At 37.1% G+C, this 25,021-nt stretch overlaps 1 protein-coding gene across 4 annotated transcripts in view; it reads left to right on the top strand.

The window, feature by feature from the left end:
* MTMR8 (myotubularin related protein 8) overlaps positions 1-23,155 on the top strand; it is a 228,318-nt gene extending 205,163 nt beyond the window's left edge. For 3 of the 4 annotated variants that reach the window (XM_082376610.1, XM_082376609.1, XM_082376608.1), the window contains one exon: positions 1,627-23,155. In XM_082376610.1, coding sequence (XP_082232736.1) covers positions 1,627-2,097 — 471 coding nt within the window. In that variant the 3' untranslated portion in view covers positions 2,098-23,155. The remainder of the gene's footprint in view (positions 1-1,626) is intronic. The other variant, XR_014239517.1, reaches the window with a different exon arrangement.
* The last annotated feature ends 1,866 nt before the right edge of the window (positions 23,156-25,021 follow it).

Genomic DNA, 25,021 nt, shown 5'->3' with positions numbered 1-25,021 from the left:
GGGTGTGTTTGAAGTAGAGGGGAGGGATATTTTTTAGAAAAGAATTCTTGGAAAGGGTGTGCTGTTTAGGAACTGGGTGTGAACCTCCTTTCGACCAGATAAGGCATAGCTTTTCTGCTCACTGTAAGTAAACAAATATCCTTTTATTGTGAAAATAAATGTATTGTGATTACATCAGATCCTAAACTTTTGAATGTCCTCTTGGCAGGTAACGGTCAGTTAGTTGGTTCCATTAAAAAAAGAAGAAGAAGAAGGGGAAGGGGAAGGGGAAGGAAAAAACTGGAGCATAACTTAAAATCATAGGAAACAAAGGAAACAAGCAGACCCAGGAAGGTCAAGCCCTAGGCAGAACTGAAAAGTAGGAAACCTTTTTCCTAGTGTCTCCTGCCTCCTTTTTTACCTATTAGGAGCCTTCTCCACAAGGCCTCCAGAGCAGGTCTCCTATTCTAAACCCAGCCCTTTCACTTATTCCTGCCTAATTCCTGAGAGAATCAGATTCATTCTAGATTGAATCAGATCACTTTCTGATTCTAAAGTTCAAAAGTAAGTAAGGCTTCCTTTTAAAATAATAACTATTATTAACATTCCTTTTTTAATACAGAGAAGAGAAACAAAAGCAGCCCAACAGATAACCCCGTTGACGTTTAAAAAAAAAAAGGCAGTACAAGTATAAAGTTAGAATATGCAGAATACAAAAATGTACAAAATGGAACGTTGAAAAAACTCTCCCAGCCACCTACCCATTCAGTTTCTCTCTCCAAGGGTTATCACTGTGTGTATGTGTGTGTGTGTGTGTGATTTTGTGATTTCCAGGAAAATAAGAGTGGTATGCTTATACCCTAAGGCAGGAGTTCTTAACTGGAGTCCATGAACCCATAGATATCCACAGATGCCCTTCAGGGGATCTGTGTGTGAAACCCCTGAAATTATACCTAAAAACTGTTTGTGTGCCATCTCATGCACTCACATGTGAATGCATGCAGTTTTCTGAGGAGAAGGTCCATCATTTTCTTCAGATTTTCAAAGGTGTCTATGACCCACAAAAGTTAAGAATCACTGTTGTAAAGTATCAGTGAATCATTGTGTTATCCCTGAAGGTGAAAATATCCATTGGAGATAGCATGAAGTAGTAGACAGATAATAGACTTTGGCATTAAGAAGAGGCAGGGTCAGATCCCAGCTCTACCACTTCCTAAATGTGTGAATTTGGGATGACTTAAATTCTCTGAGCCTCAGTTTCCTCATCTGTAAAATACAGCTAATTCCTAACTAATAAGACTCTTAAGTATAAAAGGAAATACTATATGTAAAGTGCCTGGCACATGGAGGTATTCAATAAATGTTAGTGATCCTTTCCCTTGCCCTCCCTGCTCCCAGTAATAAAATTGCATTTATCAGAAAAGGGAACTTTTATATATACAAGACCCTTGAGGGTCTTTAGTAGTAGGGCTTTTAAAGCACTAGGTCAAGTGATGAAGAAAAGATGTTTGAGGATGAGGAGGGGGCAAAAGGTCATTTGCTACCATATAAGTGACAGCAGGCAGGATCCCTATAAGTCAATGTGATATTTGCCTAGTTTTACTCCGGTTTCTAATTCTTTTCAACCATTCCTTGCTCCCATGACAGAAAGTGAAAGCCCATGATGAGCCACCAGAAGAAGTCTGTACCTGCTCTCAATTAGGGCGTTTATTATCTCAACACCTGGGAACTCCTTTAACCAATCCTCTCAGCTTTATGGGTATTGATGGAGACCTGAATACCTTGATGGAGAATGGCACTCTTTCTAGGGAAGGAGGCCTTCGAGTTCAGATGGATCAAGTAAAAAGCCAGTGTGCAGACCTCCACCCTGACTATTATGGGACCATGGGCAACCTTAGGGCCATAAACATTTCTGGGGATGTCGGCTTCTCTGGAGACACAGGCATTTCTGGGGTCTCAGGCATCTCTGGCAACACGGGCACCTCTGAGGCTATGGGCTTCTATGAAGACATCAGCATCTCTGGGGCCATGAGCTTCTCTGGGACCACAGGCCTCTCTGAAGACACAGGACTCTCTAAGGCCATCATCAAGGAGGCAGGTTTCTCTAAGCAACAGTGAGCTATTCATCTGCTTCCATATTAGGTGCACCTGCAACACCCACAATGATCCTTGTCTCAAAAAAAGGCTGTGCTGCTTTTCTAATTGGATTAAATGGGCAAGGCCAGGGCACCCCTCCTCCCACTTAAGAGTCTGGAAGGGGATTTAGGGCCTTTACTAGTTAAGCAACCAGTATATGCATGTCAAGCAGCCCAGAATATAGGCAAGAGAAAGAATATGTTATTATTCTAGAGTGGGATTTAGCTTTAAAAATATTGCTTTTCAGCTGAGATATTAGGCTGGTTCCATTATTCCATTTTCCTTAAAGATCAGCCTCCCTAACATTTCCACCCTTACTATTATAGCATGAGAACAAGTTGAAATATTGTCACAGTGGAGAATTAAGCCCCTGTTGAGGGGAGAGATGGTGTGCAACAGGTAGCTGAATTGCATAATAGCTTAAAAGAAAATTTTACTTGGAATTATATTTAGTCATACAATGTAAGCTAACATTATTGCCAATAGAGACCCCAACATTTGCCTGAGAAATAAATCAAAATGATCCATGGGTGCTTGGTGGTTTAGAACATATAAGGAAATAGTTTTCTTAGGTTACAACACTTGTTTTCCCCAACTCACACCCTGATTAGGTCTTATAATACTCAGCCAAATCCCTTTTTAATAGATAGCCCATTGATAAACTTAAATCCACTACATTGTAAAATGATCAATTCCAAAATAGTGAGGTCTGAATTAATAATATTGATCAATAGCATTCTCAACATCAGTTCAGGAGACAACTGAAAATCTCAGCGCTTTAGACCCTGGCTTGCACATGGCATATGTGCCCATCTAAGTTTTCCTAAAACAGGACTGTTCTTAGGTTTTTTTTTTTTTTTTTTTTGGCCATACCGCATGGCATGTGGGATCTTAGTTCCCTGACCAGGGATCGAACCCGTTCCCCCTGCAGTGGAAGCATAGAATCTTAACCACTGGACTGCCAGGGAAGTCCCTCTTCTTAGGTATTTTTATGAAGACCAGTGGTTTTACTTCCCTAGACATCACATCAAGTTTGTGGATTTTTAGACATAATTGGCACTACTTTTAAAATCTCGTAGTCTTAACACCTTGTGCTAATGTACACTTTTGAAAAAAGTCTATTCTTAAAGCATGCCCAAATACTCCATGGAGAAGGGGATGTGTTGTTTAAACACCAAACTTTCCCCCATTTGGGGTTGATACACGCTGTACACTTTCCTATTGGATATTCAGTCATAGTTTACCCACTTCCACATGCTGGGGTAGGGTAAGTCTTGGGTAGTTTGGGTCATGCACTACGTATTGTCAGCATTTTCAGAACTCCCATTGCCAATAGAATCCATGTCTTCACCTAAGATGTCTATTCTGTATACCATATGTCTAGTTTAAGCTAAAAAATTAGATGTCTTAGTGAAAGAGCCATCTCTGTTACTACCATATCCATTTGTAAATACAGACACCTCTGAAGGATCACCTCATTAGTTACTTTTCTCTATAAGAAAGAGGGACCTTTTAATCAAAGTGTTAGAAGTAGCAGAGAAGACTCAGGATAGTTCCTTGATTTCTTACCCCTAGCTAAACTATGGACACACAAAAAAATTCCTATTTAGCGGAAGAACTCTAAGTCATTTTGGTTGTCTTTTTTTCATATGTAAATAGGGGCCATTTTTCTACTTACCTCTCCTTGATAGCTGCCTTGTTCCTATAATTTTAAAACATCAATGTGATTTCCTATTGTATCTTCTCATCCCCTCTTTCCACTGTTTGGTCTTTGGCTTATATAACATAAATCATCAGATGTTGCCAGTTGTCATTTGACTTCTTACTTCTGGAAAATAATTGGGATTTGTACAAGTCATTTTGATCTGGAAGCTCTATCTAAACCCTGGCTCTGTGAAGGAAGTTATCAAAGAGGATGACAATACCAATCATCTGCTACAAATGAGTTTATTCTGGATCTTGCTTTATACCCAGGGCTTTCTCCCATATCTCAATCTGAATTTTATAGTCCATTAACTAGTATGATATTTCCAATAGTGTGTTAAGGTCTTTTCAGAGAAAGAAAAAAGGCAAATGACCTTTACAAATCCTATAAAAAGTTAGTTTAAGGGTCTCAGATTTATTTCTACAGACCTGTACATAGTACCAAACCTTATTTCTTAGATCCAAAACAAAATTAATCATTAGTGACAAGTTCTTTTCAATATAGTTCTAGACTGAGAAGTGGTGAAGAGCAACACTGCTATTTCCAGTCAATTTGTTTGGTCTTTTATTATTTTTATTCCCCAGCATGTCCTATGTTACCTGTATATGACATACATGGAACTAAGGAAAACCTTGTGAAAATCCCCTATTTACTCTCAACACATAACACCTCCCTGTTTTACAGTTGGATTTGTAAATCTGAAGGAGGGAAAAAGTTCAGTAGAATCCAAATATTTATGCACTGGTAAAAACCCAGTAGCTATCTGTAGTCAGGAGCCTAGCAATAGAGGGGAGGCTCCTGAAGGAAAGTTACTGGGTGTACTAAAAAAGATCATCTATTAATGGCTTTCATTTCATACCCTCATATAGCACCTATGCTGTGAAAGAAATGTGACGCCCTCCGCCACTGCCCTACCCTTCCAGTTCCCTGAGTAGAAAATTCCATTCTCATGTGACTGCCCCACTTAAATAGGAAGGCATTTAACCACCTGCCACTGTCTCATCCATGAACCTGACATCTGCCTGTTTCCTACACAGCTTACATGGGCCTCGGGTCACTCCTTATCTTTTCCAAGCATGAGGCAGGCTCTGTGCCTGGGAGTGTGGCCATGCTCAGATTCTACATGAACACCTTTCTTAAAAAGTCATTAAGTATTAGTTTATAGAATAACAGATTCCTCATGGTAATAACTAAAACAATCCTAAATAACAAACCTAAGTAACAGCTTTTTAAAGAAGAAATTCAAGGATGGGGTTTGCTGTATGAAAGAAAGCATGAAACTTTATTTGGCACTAACTGGGCAAGAACATAAAGCTTATGGTACATGTATTAGGCACAGGTATCTTTTGGAAAGTCATCCTAGAAACTGTGTTCAATTACTACCAAGTCAGTTGTCATGCCTGTCAACATGCATGGACATATTTTGTCTAAGAAACACTTCACACTTCACTGAATGCAAGATCTTTCCTTGAACACTTCCAACCAGAAGGAATCCAAGTCTTTTTATGAGTTGCTTTCAAACCAGATTGGTAAATATTTAAGCTTGGCCTGAATTTAGCAGACAGAGAAGTTTAATAACTATGTCCGATCTTTGTTACATAGTGACTTTTATTAAACACATAACACCTTTTCTTGATGCTATTAAGCTTTGATGTACCACTGGGAAATCTTTCTGAGAGCATTTTATAAAGTGACTTTTTAAAAAAACAGTTGTGTAGGGAAATGTAAATTTCCTGTAAGAAAAATACTTGTCTCAAAAGGGGTATACTATACTTCAGATTGGTTTCTTCCTACGAAGATTGTTCTCACTTTCTCAAGTTCCAAAGTATATGATTTAATGATATCTGTTGTACCAAATCTCTCCCCCACCCTCAGGCCTCTCCCTCCCAGAATTCTATGTATGATACAGGCAGATGTGATTGTAACCAAATCTGATTACTTTCTTCTAAGTGCCAAATCTAGACCTGACTTTTTATATAGACATTTATAAACAAAAAGTAGACATGGATTAAGCCTTAATTTTTTTTCCTATTCAGTTATTTTTTTAACATAATGTGAAGAAATGGCTTGGCTATTAGGTGACGCCAAACAAACAAAGGACAAGGGAAAAGATTTGGGGTTGTAAAGGACTCTTAGTTTGTTTCCCTTTTAGAGGCATTTCCATTTTCAAAGCATTTGATGGCAGCAACAGAAGCTTTTCCAATGCAAAAAAAAAAAAAAAAAAAGTGGTTTTCAAGCCATACAGAACATGTCTTCTCTGATTCCCTGGCTGTGAGACTTGGCAGTCTGTGCCTTCCCCTTATATAGGAAGTATTGGTTTCATCACCAGTCACAGCAGCCCATGTCTCCTTTAGACGTCAGTGCAAGTAAAAGTGTGTTACATGCCCTGTGATTTGTGACTTGTCTTCACAAAAGGCAAGTGCGCTTTGAAAGCTAATTTAGGCCCATGTGTCTTGCTGGGGCTAAACAAAAACATATTCAGAAGTTGGCCTGTGTGAAACCAACAGCTTCTGTGTTAAGCCTGGTGCTCTCTTCCCTGGTATTTTCTAAAGCTTTGGGGGTGACCTAAAAGCCTCTTTCTCTTCCAAAGCTTTGTTGCTTTTCAACCACTTTCATGGCTTTGTACTCTGACTCTTTAGAGAGCTCTACACTAGCCCTTATAGAATCCCAGTTGTGGAGAAGGTGGGGGGAAGGGAGGAGGAAAGAGAAGGTAGTATAGAAATACACCTGGCCAATTAAGCTGAAGGAGTATATGCTAGTCCAGGATGACCAGCATACCAATTAATTAAGATTGAATGTGCTCCAATAAGGTCCAAAAAAGGTCCTCTTTTCCAGGTAGTATTATGGCCGACATATTTTCTTTTAAGGCTATCTTTTACACTGGTAGAAATTCTTTCCTTTAGAATGCTCTGAGTTGTGTATTTTCTCTGTCAACAATTTTCTCTTCTAGGGTATGTGGTCCTGGGTTTTCTTTTCTTTTAAAGTGTCAAGGATGGTAGGTGGTATTCTCTCCCATTAATATATGTCTCTAAGGCTGTTGGGTCCTGAGTTCCTTCTTTGCCTCTTTGTAGGTGAAACATCATTGGAACCCCTGCCACCAGTCAGATGAGACTATGTACACCAAAGTCACTAGGTGATCACTGTCAAAAGACTCATGTCTCTGATCCTACCTCACATGCAGTTGGCCACACCAGTTCATATAAAGTATTTCCATGCCACCACCTCACATTTGCAGACAGGGTTATTTCTGTATTTTGTGAATGCCAATAGGAATGCAGAGCATGTATGCTAGTTTTGAAACAGACCATGTCCTGTATTCTAGTTAACAGTGCCTCAGGCTTAGGAACAGGTAATAAATTCAGTCTTTTTGGAATGTAACTCATAGTAAGAGTATTTGTATATGTGTATGTGTTTACTGTAACTTCAGTAGCATCTGGTTGGACAGGTCATTTGGGCATTCAGATGAAGAGAATTTATCCAAGAATAAAAAACTGTTTTAGTGCTAGACCTCTAACTTTGATATTGTCCAGCTAAGTGCCATGGGGACTTAAGGACTTGTTAAGCCAGAGATACAAACCAAAGTGATGGTGAAGTAATTGTCCTTTTTGCTGGGGTGTATTGATCAGGCAGCTTTAGAAGTAGTATTCAAATATATGACCATTGTTACCTGTAGTGTGATAATGTTAGCCATATACCTGCATGAACGTCATGCAACTGATGTATAAATCAGAACCCAGGCTGTGTAGGTTCTTTGAGAACCTGACTTTTCATTAGCCCCAGGTTTACAGAATGATTGTCGCAGCAGCTCAAGTCTGAACTTTCCAAGATACAACAGTGTATATGATTGACTTTAAACTTCCTGTTGTGTGTTATCTTGAACCTGTCATACCAGTGGGGTATGGGTGTGTGACCCCGTCAGAATGTTCACTGTCATTCGTTTAGTCCAGTGCCAAATTGCTCACTGGCTCCCTTCTGCACTTGTGTTCCGATTTGAAGATGTTGGTTGATACAGTTTTTTGGTCTAGAATTTAAAACCTTCAATCATTTATGTGTGTGAGTTTACTGTGTAATAGCTACAAATTAAAGGAAAGGTGGCGTACCTTCAAAAAAAAGGTACCCTGACCTAGCCTTAATGGATGAACCACCTTATAAAGACAGAATCTGCAGGTAGGTTAAATGTTGATGTTAAAATAAGACAAAACAGGTATCAGAGAGGATGCCTGGTTCTGGACAGCACTGTGGAGTGCAGAGTCTATCTAGCATTGATGAGCTGGGAGGACAAGACTGACACCCACTTAACTCACAAAAGCATACTGACTGAACACCAGCTTGTTCATTCACATTGGGGGATAGATCTATCCAGGGATCTGGCTCTTCACCCCCTCCACGGCCCCTTCTCTTTTCTCCACCTCCCATCCAACAAGAATATTCACACATGGAGCCTCATGAACTCAGGGGTTATTTCCTCCAGGCTGCAAAAGAGGCCAGTGATCTCTCCTTGCCCCAAAGCAGAGCCTCCCTCTCTGGAAACTACATGCCCAGGGCCTCCAGTGGGTAGAACACAAGGAGATCTGGGTTCTAGTCCTGGCTTTGCCATTTATTAGCTGTATGGCCTTGGGCAAGTTACTTCCCCTCTGTGAGGCTCAGAGGCCTCATCTGGAAAATGGGGGTAATAATCATACCTTCCACACAGAGTGGTTATGCAGATTAACTGAGCTAACATGTGACGTACTACCTGCTTAAGTGCCTGGCAAATTTTTAAAAATCAATCAAAATACATTAGTCAGGCTCCTTCTACTTTCAGCCCTGTTGCTACTAATTAAACTAACCAATTTTTATTCTTAGGCTTCCTTTTTCTTCAATCCATTCAACACCCTTCTTACTCTTGACACATTGTCTTTAGACAATCAAGTTACAATACAATAAGGTTACAATACAACTTCTGTCAGTCCATTTAGGCTACTATAACAAAATACCAGACACTGGGTGGCTTATAAAAAACAAACATTTATTTCTCATGGTCTGGAGGCTGGGAAGCCCAAGACCTGGCAGATTTGTTCTGATGAGAGCCTGCTTTCTAGACAGCTGTCTTTCACTGTATCCTGACATGGTGGAGAGCAGAGAGAGAAGCATGGTCTCTCATGACTCTTAAAATGTCACTGATCCCATTCATGAGGGTTCAACTTTCATCATCTCATCTAATCCAAATCACCTCCAAAGGCTCCATCTCCTATTATCATCATATTGGGGGAGGGAGAATTTCAACATATGAATTTTGGTGGGACACAAACATTCAGTTCATAACAAGTGGATTAGGCTATGGCTCTATTTTATAATTAACTGAGAAACATTTGTTCATTATAGAATGTTTTTAAAATATAGAGAACCAAAAAAAAGACTTCATAATTCCTCTATGCAGAGATAAATCTACATGCATGCATATAGAATAAAAATCAGATCGTACTATACACTCCTATATGTTTCTTGCTTATATATTTTGAACACCTTTCTACCTCTATATATATATAAATTGATCTCACTTTTAATGATCACATTGTATCTCACTATATGAACTATAGTTTATTCAACCAACTCCCTATTGTTTGGTCAGGCTACAGCTTTTTACATCAAATTTCAATCTTGCCTTTGTGGACTACACCCCATTTCCCTCTATTGGAATTCAGCAACCTCCTTTCTGATATGATACCCTCTTCCCTGAGGTGACCTGTTCAGATGGATAATTTCATCTATCTGGGAAGATTTTTTACCAACAGATTCTCTAAGGGTAATTTGATTTCCAGATTCTCAGGGTACTTTATACGGAACATAAGCTTGAACTTGGAATTTATCCACTCTATAGTTCCATGGTAACCTACTGTGTTTGTTAGTTGCAGCCGAGGACATGGCAAGCTGGGTCCCTTTAAATCAACTGTTTCCACAGCCTCCTGTCACCCAGTAAAGGTCTGGTTTCACAAGGGGAAAAGTATCAATGGAAGGCCCTGAATGAGAAATCACTTCTGGATGAGTCTCAGTCTCCCAACTTACTATGTTTTCTTATTAGCAAAATAGGAATAATCTCAATCTTGCTGGTCTCACACTGTGATTTTGGAAAGCAAGGGAAGTTGTAGCTGCAAAAGCACTTTATAACTTTGGAGGTGATTTTCATATATAAGTTGGTAAATCCCGTCAAACTGAACCTAGGAGTTTCAGGTTTCCTGTCAAACATAGACGCTATCACACAGAAGCAAGGAACCAAATAATTGAGAATTGACAATGTCACTTCTTTAAGTGGAAAATGTCACTTGGGTATATGTGAGTCAAAGCACATTTGAAAGTCTCCCTCATTTCTCTAGGCCTCTCTTGGGTATTTCCTGACCTCCAACTTAACAACAGAAGGCAGCCCAGGGAGGCTCATTTCTCCCCCAGATTGAACAGGATTCCCTCTGACAGGAGGTGAGCCTGGCAGCATCGGCAAAGAGGATTGATCAAGACCATATTCCCCACTAATAATAATAAACTAAGTGAAGGGCTCTCATCTCTGCCCTTTCCCACCCAGAGACACTGCAGTAGCCAGGAGGCATCAATAAGAGATGCCCTGCCACAACAAGTGCTCATCCCAGGAAGCTCTCTCCATTTCCACAGGCAGGGAGGACCCTGTAAAAGTAAAGAACCAGCCAGGGAAGCCTTTTTGTTCTTGCAGACCTGAGATTTCCATCCCCCAGTGAGAGACACTGGGCAACAGGCCTGGGGAAAGCCCTTCCACCCTCTGAGGTAGCACAAGCAGAAACCAGTGGGAACCCTGGTGACACCAGATAAATCAGGCAGAAAAATAGCACCACAAAGGTTCTAAAACCTAAACTTCCATTGGAACCACAGCTGACAGAAGTAGGCCAGAATCCACATGCTAAAATTAAGGTGACTGCCTACTAAAAAAGATTTAAATAGGACCCAGAGTCTCCTAACATACTAAACTAAAATGTTCAGGATACAATAGAAAGTCATTTTCCAACCAGGAAAATCACAATTTGAATAAGACAAACAGCTGACATCAACACTGAGATGAATCAGATTATCTGAAAAGGATTTTAAAACTCATCATAAAATACTAATAAAAAGGCAAATAAATTATTTTAAAACAAATGAAAAATAGAAAGTCACAGTAAAGAAATAGAAGTTATTTTTTTTAAAAAAGAACCAAACAGAAATTATACAACAGAAAAATACAATAAAATTTTTTTAACATCTTTATTGGAGTATAATTGCTTTACAATGTTGTGTTAGTTTCTGCTATATAACAAAGTGAATCAGCTATATGTATACATAAACCCCCATATCCCTCCCTCTTGAGCATCCCTCCACCTTCTCTATCCCACCCCTCTAGGTGGTCACAAAGCACTGAGCTGATCTCCCTATACTATGCAGCTGCTTCCCACTATCTATTTTACATTTGGTAGTGTATATATGTCAATGCTACTCTCTCACTTCATATTAAAAAAAAGAAAGAAAAACACTTCACTGGTTGGTATCCTAGTAGAATGAAGATAACAGGATAAAATCTGTGAACTTAAGGACAGGTTAATAGAATTTACCCAATCTGAAAAACATAGAAAATTGACTTTTAAAATAAACAAATAAATAAATAGAGCCTCAGGGACCTGTGTAACATTTTTTGTTTGTTTGTTTATTTTATTTATTTTTCGCTGTGTTGGGTCTTCGTTGCTGCGTGTGGACTTTCTCTAGCTGTGGTGAGGGGGGCTACTCTTCACTGAGGTGCGTGGGCTTCTCTTTGCGGTGGCCTCTCCCACCACGAAGCATGGGCTCCAGGTGCATGGGCTTCAGTAGTTGTGGTGCGTGGGCTCAGTGATTGTGGTGTGCAGGCTCAGTAGTTGTGGCGCACGGGCCCAGCTGCTCCACGGCATGTGGAATCCTCTTGGACCAGGGCTTGAACCCGTGTCCCCTGCATTGGCAGGTGGATTCCCAACCACTGTGCCACCGGGGAAGCCTCTGTGTAACATTTTTTAAGCCAACATTTGCATCTTTGGAATTGGAGAAGAAAGTATAAAGAGAATGGGGCTGAAAGAGTATGTGAAACAATAATGGCTGAAAACTTCCCGAATTTGGTGAAAAGTGCAAACTTACAGATTTCAGCTGAGCAAACCCCAAACAAAATAAACCCAAAGAAATACATGCCAGGACACATCATAATTAAACTTCTAAAAACTAAAGACAAAAAATATTGAGAGAAAAATAACTATTGAGAACAGCCAGAGTGAAATGACACATTATCGATAGGATTTTATAGGCAGCTACCAATTCAAGTGAGAGTGATTTTTTCATATGAAACTGTGGAAGCCAGAGAAGAGTTGGATAGTTTTTCAACTGCTGAAAAAAAACCTATTAACTGCCAACTCTATACTCATTGAAACTATCCTTCAGGAATGCATAGGAAAAAGACATTCTCAGATGACGGCAAACTAAAAGAATTTTTTGCTTGCAGACCTACTCTTAAATACTGGTTAAATGAAGTTCTTCAACAGAAGGGAAACGTGAACAACATGCAAGAACAGATGGGTAATTTTAGCTGAGCGATGGGAACGCTAAGGAAGAATGAAAAAGAAATGCTAGAAATGAAGCACAATGTAATAGAAATGAAGAATGCCTTTGATCAGCTCATCAATAGATTGGACACAGCCAAGGAAAGAATCAGTGACTTGAAGAAACATCGATAGAGTCCTCCAAAACTGAAATCCGAAGAGATTTTTAAAATGGAAATTACATAACAGAATAACCAAGAACTGTGAAACAATTACATAAGGTATAACATGGGTGTAAGGAGAAGAAAGAAGGAAGGAAGGAAGAAAGAAAGAAAGAAAGAAAGGGAGGGAGGGAGGAAAACAAGCACTATTTGAAGCAATAATGACTAAGGATTTCTGAAAATTAATGATAGATACCAAACCACAGATCCAGGAAGTTCATAGAATACCAAGAAGAATAAATACCAGAAAAATCTGCACATATGTAAATCATATTTAAAATGCAGAAGATAAAAGACAAAGAGAAAATCTTGAAAGGAGCCACAGAGGGGAAAATGCTATACCTATAACAAATCAAGGATAAGTGTTAAACTAATCCTCAAAACCATGCAAGCACAGAGAGAGTAGAATAAAATATTTAAAGCATTAAAAGAAGAAAACCACCAATCTAAAATTCTGTGCCAGTAAAATTATTCTTCAAATGTGAAGGAGATAAAAGCTTAAAGCAAGATGGTAGAATAGGAAGATCCAAATCCTCATTCCCCCATAGAAACATATTTTAAAATGACTAGAGACTAAATAAAATGACTTTATAAGACTTCTGGATATCAGACAAATATCTATAGTATCCAAGCAAATGCCCAATCAAAAAAAAGCCCCATTCACAAAGCTAGAAAATTTTGTGATTTTTTTTACTCATCCTTGACCCACTCCCTCCCTGGCATGATGTGGATGGAGGGAAGCAGTGGCCCCGTCCCCAGTTACTTTGTCAAACCAGAGAAAGCAGAGTGGAACTAATTTGCAATGCTGTAACCTTCCTGGGGGCTGCTGGAAGGATCAGTCTCTGTGTTGTTTAAAATGGACCTCAGATCTCAGGCTAGGAAAAACCATGTGAAACTGAGCACATCTCGTGAAAGTCACAGAAGGACTACAGAGCCACAGAAAATGGAGGCAAGAAAATACTGGTAGAGAAGCACAGTATAAAAGCAAAGGCCTTGAGAAGCTGGGGTGTTAACTCTTAGGGGAGTTATTACATTTATAAGCAGCCATTTGTTATCACAAGACCTGCCCTACTCAAAAAACTTGAGTCCTTCAAGTTGAAGCAAAAGACAAATGCCTAAAAAATAATTGGAACTCTGTGTCAATGGGTGCACATAGTATAAAGATGTAACTTGTGACATCACTAACATAAAGAAAGGGAGGCAGAACTGTAAAGGGCAGTTTCTGTATGCAATTGAAGTTAAGCTGGTATCAATTTAAAATTGATTATTATAACTTTAAGATGTTTTATGTAATCCCCATGGTAACCATAAAGAAAATATCTAAAGAAGATATACAAAAGGCGATGAGAAGGGAATCAAAATGTATCACTACAAAAAAAGTCAACTGAGCACACAGGAAGGCAATAATGGAGAAAATGAGGTTCAATAAAGGTATAACACAGTAAACAAATAACAAAATTACAATAGTAAGCTTTTCACCAACAGTAATTACTTTAAATGTAAATGAATTAAACTCCCCGATAAAAAGACATATGTTGACAAAATGGATTTAAAAAAAAAAAAAAACAGAATCTAACTGTATGCTATCAACAAGGGACCCAACTTAGATCCAAGGGCATGAATAGATTGAAAAAGTTTGGAAAAGGATAGTCCACGCAAATAGTAACCAAAAATGAGGAGGGGTGGCTATACTAATACTAGACAAAATAGACTTAAAGTAAAAACTATGACAAAAGGCAAAGAAGGACATTATATAATAACAAAAGTATCAATTCACCAGAAAGATATAGCAGCCCAAAGCTGCCAGAAATAAGAAAATAATAAAGACTGGAGCTTCAATAAGTAAAATAGAAAATACAAAAACAATAAGGGAAATCAAAAACAAGAGTTGGCTCTTTGGAATGATCAACAAAATTCATGCAACTTTAGTTAGATTTACTAAGGAAAAAAAAAGAGAGAGAAGACTCAAATATCAGAAATTAGAAACAAAAGAGTGGACATTACTACTAATTTTATAGAATTACTACCAATTTTATGGAATTTTCTATATATTTTTATATCTAAAATATAGAATTTAATAGAATTACTACTAATTTTATAAATTTTCCATACATTTCTATATTCTAATTATAGAATTTTATAGAAATGGATTATAATAGAGTATACCAAAAACTTGGATAACTTAGATGAAATAAACAAGGTCCTAGAAACACACAACCTACCAAGAATGAATCATGAAGAAAGAAAAATTTGAATAGACCCATAACTACTAAGGATATTGAATCAATAATCAAAAACCTCCCAACAAAGAAAACCCAGTACAAGATGGCAATCCTGGTGGATTCTAACACTTAAAGAGGAATTAATTCAATTCTTCTTAAACTATTCTGAAAACTTGAAGAGCAGGGAACACCTACTACATTATTCTACGAGGCCAGCATTACCCTGATACAAAAGCCAGACAAAGACACTATAAGAAAAGTACAGGCCAATATTCTTTTTTGAATATTGAAGTAAATGTCCTCAACAAAATACTAGCAAACAGAATTCAACAGCACATTGAAAGCACATACACTATAGCCAAGTGGGATACATTCCTGGAATACAAAAATGGTTCAACATACTAAAATCAATCAGTGTAATATGCCACATTAACGTTACCAAATGCAAGTCTGTGTGCCCAATGCACAGTGAGGCCAAACAATACCGAAACCTCAGAGTTTGAAGCACAGAAAGGTTTATTGCAGGGCCATGCAAGGAGTCGGATAGCTCATGCCTTAAAAAGCCCAAACTCCCGAAGGCTTTCAGCAAAGCCTTTTTAAAGGCAAGGTGAGGGAGGAGTGTAGTTAGTTGTTGCAAACTTCTTGGTGTCGGATCCTTTGTTCTTGCAGCTGTCCATGTAGGTCAGGTCACAGTCAGGTCACAATGTTCCTGTAAACCTCCAACAAGACAAATGCTATTCTCTGTTCAGGCCAGGTCATGGTCAGGCTATTTTGTATATTTCAAGATATAGGCAACATTCTCTTACAAAAGGTGCAGAGACAGCCTAAGCACAGGCAACAGAATACAAAGCTTAAAGTAAGTTTAAAGTAAAAAGAATGGATCTAATATGGAGTCAGATTTGTTCTTCCCTATTACATTAATAAAATGAAAGGGGACAAAATCACATGATCATTTCAATTCATGAAGAAAAAACATTTGAAAAAATTCAACACTATTTCATGATTAAAAGAAAACAAAAACATCTCAATAAACTGGGAATAGAAGGAAACTATCTCAACACAATAAAGGCCATATATGAAAAATCCAAAGTGAACATCATACTCAATGGTGAAAACTTTTTCTCTAAAGTCAGAAGCAAGACAATAGTGCCTGCTTACACCATTTCTACTCAGCATTGTACTGGAAGTTTTAGGAAGAGCAATTGGCAAGAAAAAAAAAAATATATATATATATATATAAGGGATCCAAATTGGAAAGGAAGAGTCAAAATAATCTGTTATCTATGTTTGAATACATAAAGATATAAAATAAATGAAATATACAGTATAGTGTTAGAACTGATAAGTGAACCCAGCAAGACTGCAGGATACAAAATCAACATGCAAAAAATCAGTTGGATTTCTATATGTTAACAGTGAATAATTTGAAAAGGAAATTAAGAAATCAATTCCATTTACAAAAGCATGTATAATAATAAAATACCTAGGAGTAAATTTAACAAAGGAGGTAAAAGAAATGTACACTGAAACTACAAAAGGATGCTGAAAGAAATAAGACACAGATGGAAAGACATTCATATTCATGGATTGGAAGAATTAATTTTGTTAAATGTCAATACTACCCAAAGTAATCTACAGATTCAGTGCAATCCCTCTCAAAATTCCAGAGACATTTTTTGTCAGAAAGAGAAAATTCCATCCAAAAATTCATATGGAATTTTAAGTATCCCCATAGAGACAAAAACATCTTGAAAAAGAAAAACAAAGCTGGAGACCTCACACTTCCTGATTTCATAAATTATAGAAAGCTACAGTAATCAAAACAATGTGGTACTTGTATAAAGATAGGCAAATACACTAATGGAGTAGAGTGTCAAGAAGTAACTCTCATATATATGATCAAGTGATTCTCAATAACAGTGCTAAGATCACTCAACGGAAAAAGGATGGTCTTTTCAACAGGTGGTACTGGTAAAATGATATCTACATACCAAAGAATCGAATTGGAAAATATAGGGGAACAGTTTCATGACATTTGATTTAGCAGTTATTTCTTGTACATGTCATCAAAAGCAGAGACAACAAAAGGAAAGATATATAAATTGGATTTCACCAAAATTAAAAACTTTTGTCTATCAAAACACATTACTGAGAGAATGGAAAGGTCAAACATAGAATAAGAGAAAATATTTGTAAAGCATATATCTGATAAGGGATTAGGACTTAAAATATATAAAGAAACCCTACAACTCAACAAAAAAAACCAAAATGAACCTGATTAAAAATGGGCAAAGGACTTGAAGAGACATGACTCTAAGGAAGATATACAAATGACAATAAGTACATGAAAATGTGTTCAATGTCACTAATCATCAGGGAAATACAAATCAAAACCACAATGAGATATCACTTCACATGTTTCAAAAGGACTATTACCAAAAAGACAAGAGGTAATAAATGCTGGCAAAGATGTGGAGAAAGGGAATCCTGGTGCACAGCTAGTGGGAATGTAAATTAGTAGAGTCACTATGAAAAATGGTATGGTTACTCAAAAGATTAAAAGTAGAACTACCATATGATCCAGTAATTTCACTTTTGAGTGTGTATCCAAAGGAAATTTAATCATTGTCTCAAAGATATATCTGCACTGCCATGTTCATAGCAGCATTATTCACAACAGCCAAGACATGGAGACAACCTAAGTGTCCACTGACAGATAAATGGATAAAGAAAACATTTTAAATATAGATACAGATATATAATATTATGCAGCCATTTCAAAGAAAGAAATCCTGCCAATTGTGACAACATGGATGGACGTTGAGGGCATTATGCTAAATGAAATGTCAGACAAACAGAGACAAATCTGAATGATCTCATTTAAATGTGAAATCTAAAAACATCAAGCTCATAGAAACAGTAGAACAGTGGTTGTCAGGGCTTGAGGGATGGGGGAAACAGGGAGACATTGGTCAAAGTGTGCAAACTTTCAATTACAAGATTAATAAGTTCAGGGGATTTAAGGTACAGCATGTTAAATACAGTTAACAATACTATATTCTATACTTGAAAGTTTCTATGAGAATAGAGTTTTAATGTTCTCACCATAACAACAATTGATAATTATGTGAGGTGAAAGATGTGTTAACTAACCTTATTTTGGTAGATATTCTACAATATATATGTGTATCAAATCATCACATTGTATACTTTAACTTACATAATGTTGTATGTCAATTATATCACAATAAAGCTGGAAAAATAAATAAAAGAATAGAAATTAAACAAAGTATACTCTCAGACCACAATAGAATTACACTAGAAATTGATAATCAAAATGTAGCTGGAAAAGCCCAGTATGCTAGGAGATTGAACAACATACTTCTAAATAACAGGTGGGTCAAGGAAGAAGCCTCAAGAGAAAATTTTTAATGTTTCTACCTAAGTGAAAATTAAAATACAGCTTATCAAAATTCATGGGATGCATTGAAAGTAATGCATTGAGAGAAACTTATAACATTGAATAGAAAACAAGAAAGATCTAAAATAAATAAGATTCCACATTAGGAAACTAGGGAAAATGAGCAAATTAAACCAAAGAGAGGAGAAGAAAAAAAATTAAAATTAGAGCAGACATTGAGGAAAATCAAAAAATCAAATAAGACAGAAATTCAATAAAGAAAATCAACAAAACCAAAAGCTGGTGCTCTGCAAAGATTACTAAAATTGCTAAGCCTCTAGCCAAGTTAATTATGCAAAGAAGAGAGAAGACACAAATTATTAATTGGACAATAAAAGGATAGTAAGAGAATATTATGAATAATTGTATGCCCAGAAATTTGATAACCCAGATGAAACAGACCAATTCCTTGAAAGAAAAAATCAACAAAAATTCACACAAGAAGAAATAGACAATCTGAATAGGCCTATATCTATTTAAAAATTGAATCAAGAAATAATAATGAAACAGAATAGAGAGCCCAGAAACAAACCCACACTTACGTGCTCAATCTACAACAAAGGAGGCAATGGGGAAAAGACAGTCTCTTCAATAAATGGTGTTGAAAAAACTAGAGAGCTACATGCAAAAGAATGAAACAGGACCACTTCATTACACCACATACAGAAATAAACTTAGAATGGATTAAAGACTTAAATGTAAAACCTGAAACCATAAAACTCCTACAAGAAAACATAGGCAGTATGCTCTCTGGCATTGGTTTTAGCAATATTTTTTTGGACATGTCTTCTCAGGCAATAGCAACAAAAGAAAAAGTAAACAAATGACAGTACAAACTAAAACGCTTTTGCACAGTGAGGAAAACTGTCAACAAAACAAAAAGGCTACCAACTGAATTGGAGAAGATATTTGCAAACAATATATCCAATAAGGGGGTGATATCCAAGATATATAAAAAATTCCATATCAAAACACCAACAACCCTATTAAAAAATAAGCAGTGGTGCTGAATAGATATTTTTTCCCCCAAGGAAGACATACAGATGGCCAACAGGCACATGAAAATATACTCAGTATCACTAATCATCAGGGGAATGCAAATTGAAACCACAACGAAATACCACCTCACACCTGTCAGAATGGCTATTATCAAAAAGACAAAAAACAAGTGTTGGAGAGCATGTGGAGAAAAGGGACCCCTCATACACTGTTGGTGGGAATGTAAATTGGTATAGCCACTATGAAAAACAGTATGGAGATTCCTCAAAAAACTAAAAATAGAACTACTATCTAATCCACAATTCTACTTCTGAGTACTTATCCAAAGAAATAAAAATACACTAATTCAAATAGATATATGTACCCCTATATTAATTGCAGTACTATTTACAATAGCTAAGATATGGAAGCCACTTAAGTGTCCATCGATAGACAAATAGATAAAGAAAGGTGGGATACATAAATAATGGAATATTACTCATCCATAAAAAAGAATGAAATATTGTAATTTATGACAATATGGGTGGAGTTAAATAAGTCAGAGAAAGATGAATATTGTATGATTTCACTTATATGTGTTGGAATCTATAAAACAAAACAAATGAACAAACAAACAAACTAAAACAGAAACAGACTCATAGGTATGAAGAATAAATTGGTGGTTGCCAGAGGGGAGGGTTGTTGGGTGATGGGTGAATAGATGAAGGGGATTAAGGGGTACAAACTTCCAGCTATAAAAGAAATAAGTCATGGGGATGTAAAGTACAGTATAGGGAATATAGTTAATAATATTGTAATAACTCTGTCTGGTGACAGATGGTAACTAGACCTATCATGTTGATGAATCACTATGTTGTATACCTGAAACTCATATAATATTGTATGTCAATTATAATTTCTAAAAAAGTTAATAACCTTCCAAAACAGAAATCACCAGTCTCAGATGGGTTCACTGGTGGATTCTACCAAACACTTAAGGGAAAATAATTATACCAGTTACCTATAATTTCTTCCAGAAATTGAAGCAGAGGGAATACTTCTTACCTCCCTCTATGAGGCCAACACTATCCTAATACCAAAGCCAGGCAAAGACTTCATAAGAAAAGTACAGACCAATATCTATCATGAACATAGATGCAAAACCCCTCAACAAAATATTAGCAAATAAAATCAATGTATAAAAGGAATAATACAACATGAACAAGTGGAATGACGACAAGGTTGGTTCAACATTTGAAAATCAATTAATGTAATACATCATAGCAACATACTGAAAAAGAAAAATCACATCATCATATCAATAGATGCAGAAAAAGCATTTGCAATATCAAACACTCATTTATGGCAAAAACTCATTAAAATAGGAGTAGAGGGGAACGTCCTCAAATTGATAAACACTATATGTGAAAAACCTGCAGCTAAGATCATACGTAATGGTAAGAACTTCAAAGCATTCCCACGCAGATTGGCAAGAAGGCAAGTATATCTCTTCTCACCATTCCTTTCCTATAGCATACGGGAAGTCCTAACTAATGTAATAAGACAAGAAAAGAAGATAAAAGGTATAAAATTTGGAAGGGAGATATAAAACTGTCTTTGTACTAGATGACATTATTGCATGTAGAAAATCCAAAAGGATGGACAGAACAACTCCTGGAACTAATAAGCAATTATAGCAAGCTTGCAGGACACAAGATTAATATACAAAAGCCAATCATTTGCCTATATACCAGCAATGAATAAGAATTTTGAAATCCAAAACACAATACCATTTACATTAGCACCCCAAAAATGAAATACATAAGGATAGACTTAACAAAATATGTACAAGATCTACATGAGGAAAACTACAAAACTCTGATGAATGAAATCAATCAAGAATGAAATAAATGGAGAGATAGTTCTTGTTAATGGATAGAAGACACAATATTGTCAAGATGTCAGTTCTTTCCAACTTGATCTATAGATTCAATGCAATCTCAATCAAAATCTCAGGAAGTTATTTTGTGAATATCAACAAACTGATTATAAAGTTATCATAAATTTCATATAGAGGGGCAAAAGACCCATACTAAGCAACACAATATTGAAGGAGAAGAACAATGGAGAGCAGACACTACTCGACTTCAAGACTTACTATAAATCTACAGTAACCAAGACAGTGTGTTATTGGCAAAGAATAGACAGATCAATGGAAAGCTCAGAAATAGACCCACATAAATATAGTCAACTGATCTTTGACAAACTAGCAAAGGCAATACTATGGAGCAAAGATAGTCTTTTCAACAAATGGTGCTGGAAAAACTGGACATCCACATGCAAAAAAAAAAAATGAGTCTAGACACAGACTTTACACTTTCACAAAAATTAACTAAATATGGATCACAGACCTATGTGTAAAATGGAAAACTATAAAACTCCTAGAAGATAACCTAGAAGAAAACCTAGATGACCTTGGGTATGGCAATGACTTTTTAGGTACAACACCAAAGGCATGATCCATGAAAGAAATTATTGATAAGCAAGACTTAGTTAAATTTTTTTAAGTCTGCTCAGCAAAAGACACTTTTAAGAGAATGAGAAGCCAAAGACTGGGAGAAAATATTCACAAAAGACACATCTGATGAAGGACTTCTATACAAATTACACAAAGAACTCTTAAAACTTAACAATAAGGAAACAAACAACCCAATTAAAAAATGGGACAAAGGTCATAACAGACACCTCACCAAAAAAGATATACAGAGGGCAAATATGCATATGAAAAGATGCTTACATCATATTCATCAGGGAAATGCAAAATAAAAAAATGAGATACTACTACACACCTATTAGAATTGCCAAAATCCTGAACACTGACAAGACCAAATGCTGAGAAGGATCTGGAATAATAGGAGCCCTTGTTCATTGCTGGTGGGAATGCAAAATGGTACAGCCACTTTGGAAGACAGTTTGGTAGTTTCTTACAAAGCTAAACATAATTTTATCATACATTTCAGAAACTGCACTCCTTGGAATTTACCCAAAGGAATTGAAAACTTATATCCACACAAAAACTTGCATACAGATGTTTCTAGCAGCATTATAATTGCCAAAACTTGAAAGCCACCAAAATGTCTTTCAGTAGGTGAATTCATAAATAAACTGTGGAACATCCAGAAAATGGAAAATAATCCACCACTGAAAATAAATGAGATATTAAGTGATAAAAAGACATGGAAGAACTGTAAAAGCAAAACCAGAGAACTCTCAATTAAATAGTTGGGAGACAAGAAGGGGGAGCTCTCATGCCCTGTGAGGATAGCAGAGCCCAATAGGAAGAAGAGGACTTTTTTCCTGGCAAGGACTCTGCCAATGAAAAGTGATGAATTCTGTTTACTATAGCCTTGCCAATTTCCTTTCCCCCTCTATAAAAGTGTTCTGAAACCAACTTGATTAGATGGTTGGAACTTTCAGGCCGACACCCTGATTACCAGAAGGAGGAGAAAGGTTCTGGAGGTTGAATTAATCACCAATGACTAAGGATTTAATCAACCATGGCTGTGTAGTGAAGCCACCATTAAAATCCAGAAGGAGGGGTTCCAGAGAGCTTCCAGGTTGGTGAAGCAGAATGCCTCCATGTGCCACTGTGCTGGGCTCCAAACTCCAAGAGGACTGAAGTTTCTTTGTTCTCGACCTCAGCCTATGAATCTCTTCATCTGGCTGTTTGTTGTGTGGTTAAATATCCTCGATAATAAGCCACTCATCTGTCGTGTGGCTGACAGGGTCTTGGCGCTCCACCCTCGTGTCAGGCCTGAACCTCCGAGGTGGGAGAGCTGAATTCAGGACATTGGACCACCAGAGACCTCCAGGCCCCACGTAATATCAATCAGCAAGAGCTCTCCCAGAGATACCTGTCTCAACACTAAGGCCCAGCTCCACCCAATGGCCAGCAAGTTCCAGTGCTGGACGCCCCATGCCAAAGAACTAGCAAGACAGGAACACAACCCCACCCATTAGCAGAGAGGCTGCCTAAACTCATAATAAGTTCACAGACACCCTAAAACACACCACCAGATGCAGTCCTACCCACCAGAAAGACAAGATCCAGCACCACCCACCAGAACACAGGCACCAGTCCCCTCCACCAGGAAGCCTGCACAACCCATGGAACCAACCTTCCCCACTGAGGTCAGACACCAAAAAGAACGGGAACTATGAACCTGTAGCCTGCAAAAAGGAGACACCAAACACAGTAAGTTAAGCAAAATGAGAAGACACAGAAATATGCAGCAGATGAAGGAGCAAGGTAAAAACCCACCAAACAAAACAAATGAAGAGGAAATAGGCAGTCTACCTGAAAAAGAATTCAGAGTAATGATAGTAAAGATGATCCAAAATCTTGGAAATAGAAAGGAGAAAGTACAAGAAACGTTCAACAAGGACATAGAAGAACTAAAGAGCAAACAAACAATGATGAACAACACAATAAATGAAATTAAAAATAATCTAGAAGGAATCAATAGCAGAATAACTGAGGCAGAAGAACAGATAAGTGACCTGGAAGATAAAATAGTGGAAATAATTACCACAGAGCAGAATAAAGAAAAAAGAATGAAAAGAATTGAGGACAGTCTCAGAGACTTTTGGGACAACATTAAATGCACCAACATTCGAATTATAGGGGTCCCAGAAGAAGAAGAAAAAAAAGGGACAGAAAATATTTGAAGAGATTATAGTTGAGGACTTCCCTAATATGGGAAAGGAAATAATCAAGTCCAGGAAGCAGAGAGAGTCCCATACAGGATAAATCCAAGGAGAAACACAACAAGGCACATATTAATCAAACTATCAAAAATTAAATACAAAGAAAAAATATAAAAAAGCAGCAAGGGAAAAACAACAAAGAACATACAGGGGGATCCCCATAAGGTTAACAGCTGAACTTTCAGCAGAAACTGTGCAAGCCAGAAGGGAGTGTCAGGGCATATTTAAAGTGATGAAAGGGAAAAACCTACAAACAAATTACTCTACTCAGCAAGGATCTCATTCAGATTTGACAGAGAAATTAAAACCTTTACAGACAAGCAAAAGTTAAGAGAATTTAGCACCACCAAACCAGCTTTACAACAAATGATAAAAGGACTTATCTAGGCAGGAAACACAAGAAAAGGAAAAGATCTAAAAAAACAAACCCAAACCAATTAAGAAAATGGGAATAAGAACATACATATCAATAATTACCTTAAATGTAAATGGATTAAACTCTCCAACCAAAAGATGTAGACTAGCTGAATGGACACAAAAACAATATGCATATATATGCTGTCCACAAGAGACCCACATCAGACCTAGGGACATACGGACTGAAAGTGAGGGGATGGAAAAAGATATTCCATGCAAACGGAAATCAAAAGAAAGCTGGAGTAGCAATTCTCATATCAGATAAAATAGACTTTAAAATAAAGACTATTACAAGAGACAAAGAAGGACACTACATAATGATTAAGGGATCAATCCAAGAAGAAGATATATCAATAGTAAATATTTATGCACCCAACACAGGAGCACCTCAATACGTAAGGCAAATGCTAACAGCCAAAAAAGGGGAAATTGACAGCACACAATCATTGTACGGGACTTTAACACCCCACTTTTACCAATAGACAGAACACCCAAAATGAAAATAAACAAGGAAACACAAGCTTTAAATGAACACATTAAACAAGATGGACTTAATTGATATTTATAGGACATTCCATCCAAAAACAACAGAATACACATTT

Source organism: Balaenoptera borealis (genome assembly GCF_965194805.1).
Source record: "Balaenoptera borealis genome assembly, chromosome: X".
Taxonomy (NCBI): domain Eukaryota; kingdom Metazoa; phylum Chordata; class Mammalia; order Artiodactyla; family Balaenopteridae; genus Balaenoptera; species Balaenoptera borealis.
Note: the sequence above shows the minus strand (reverse complement) of the source record. Positions and strands in the feature narration are given on the sequence as shown.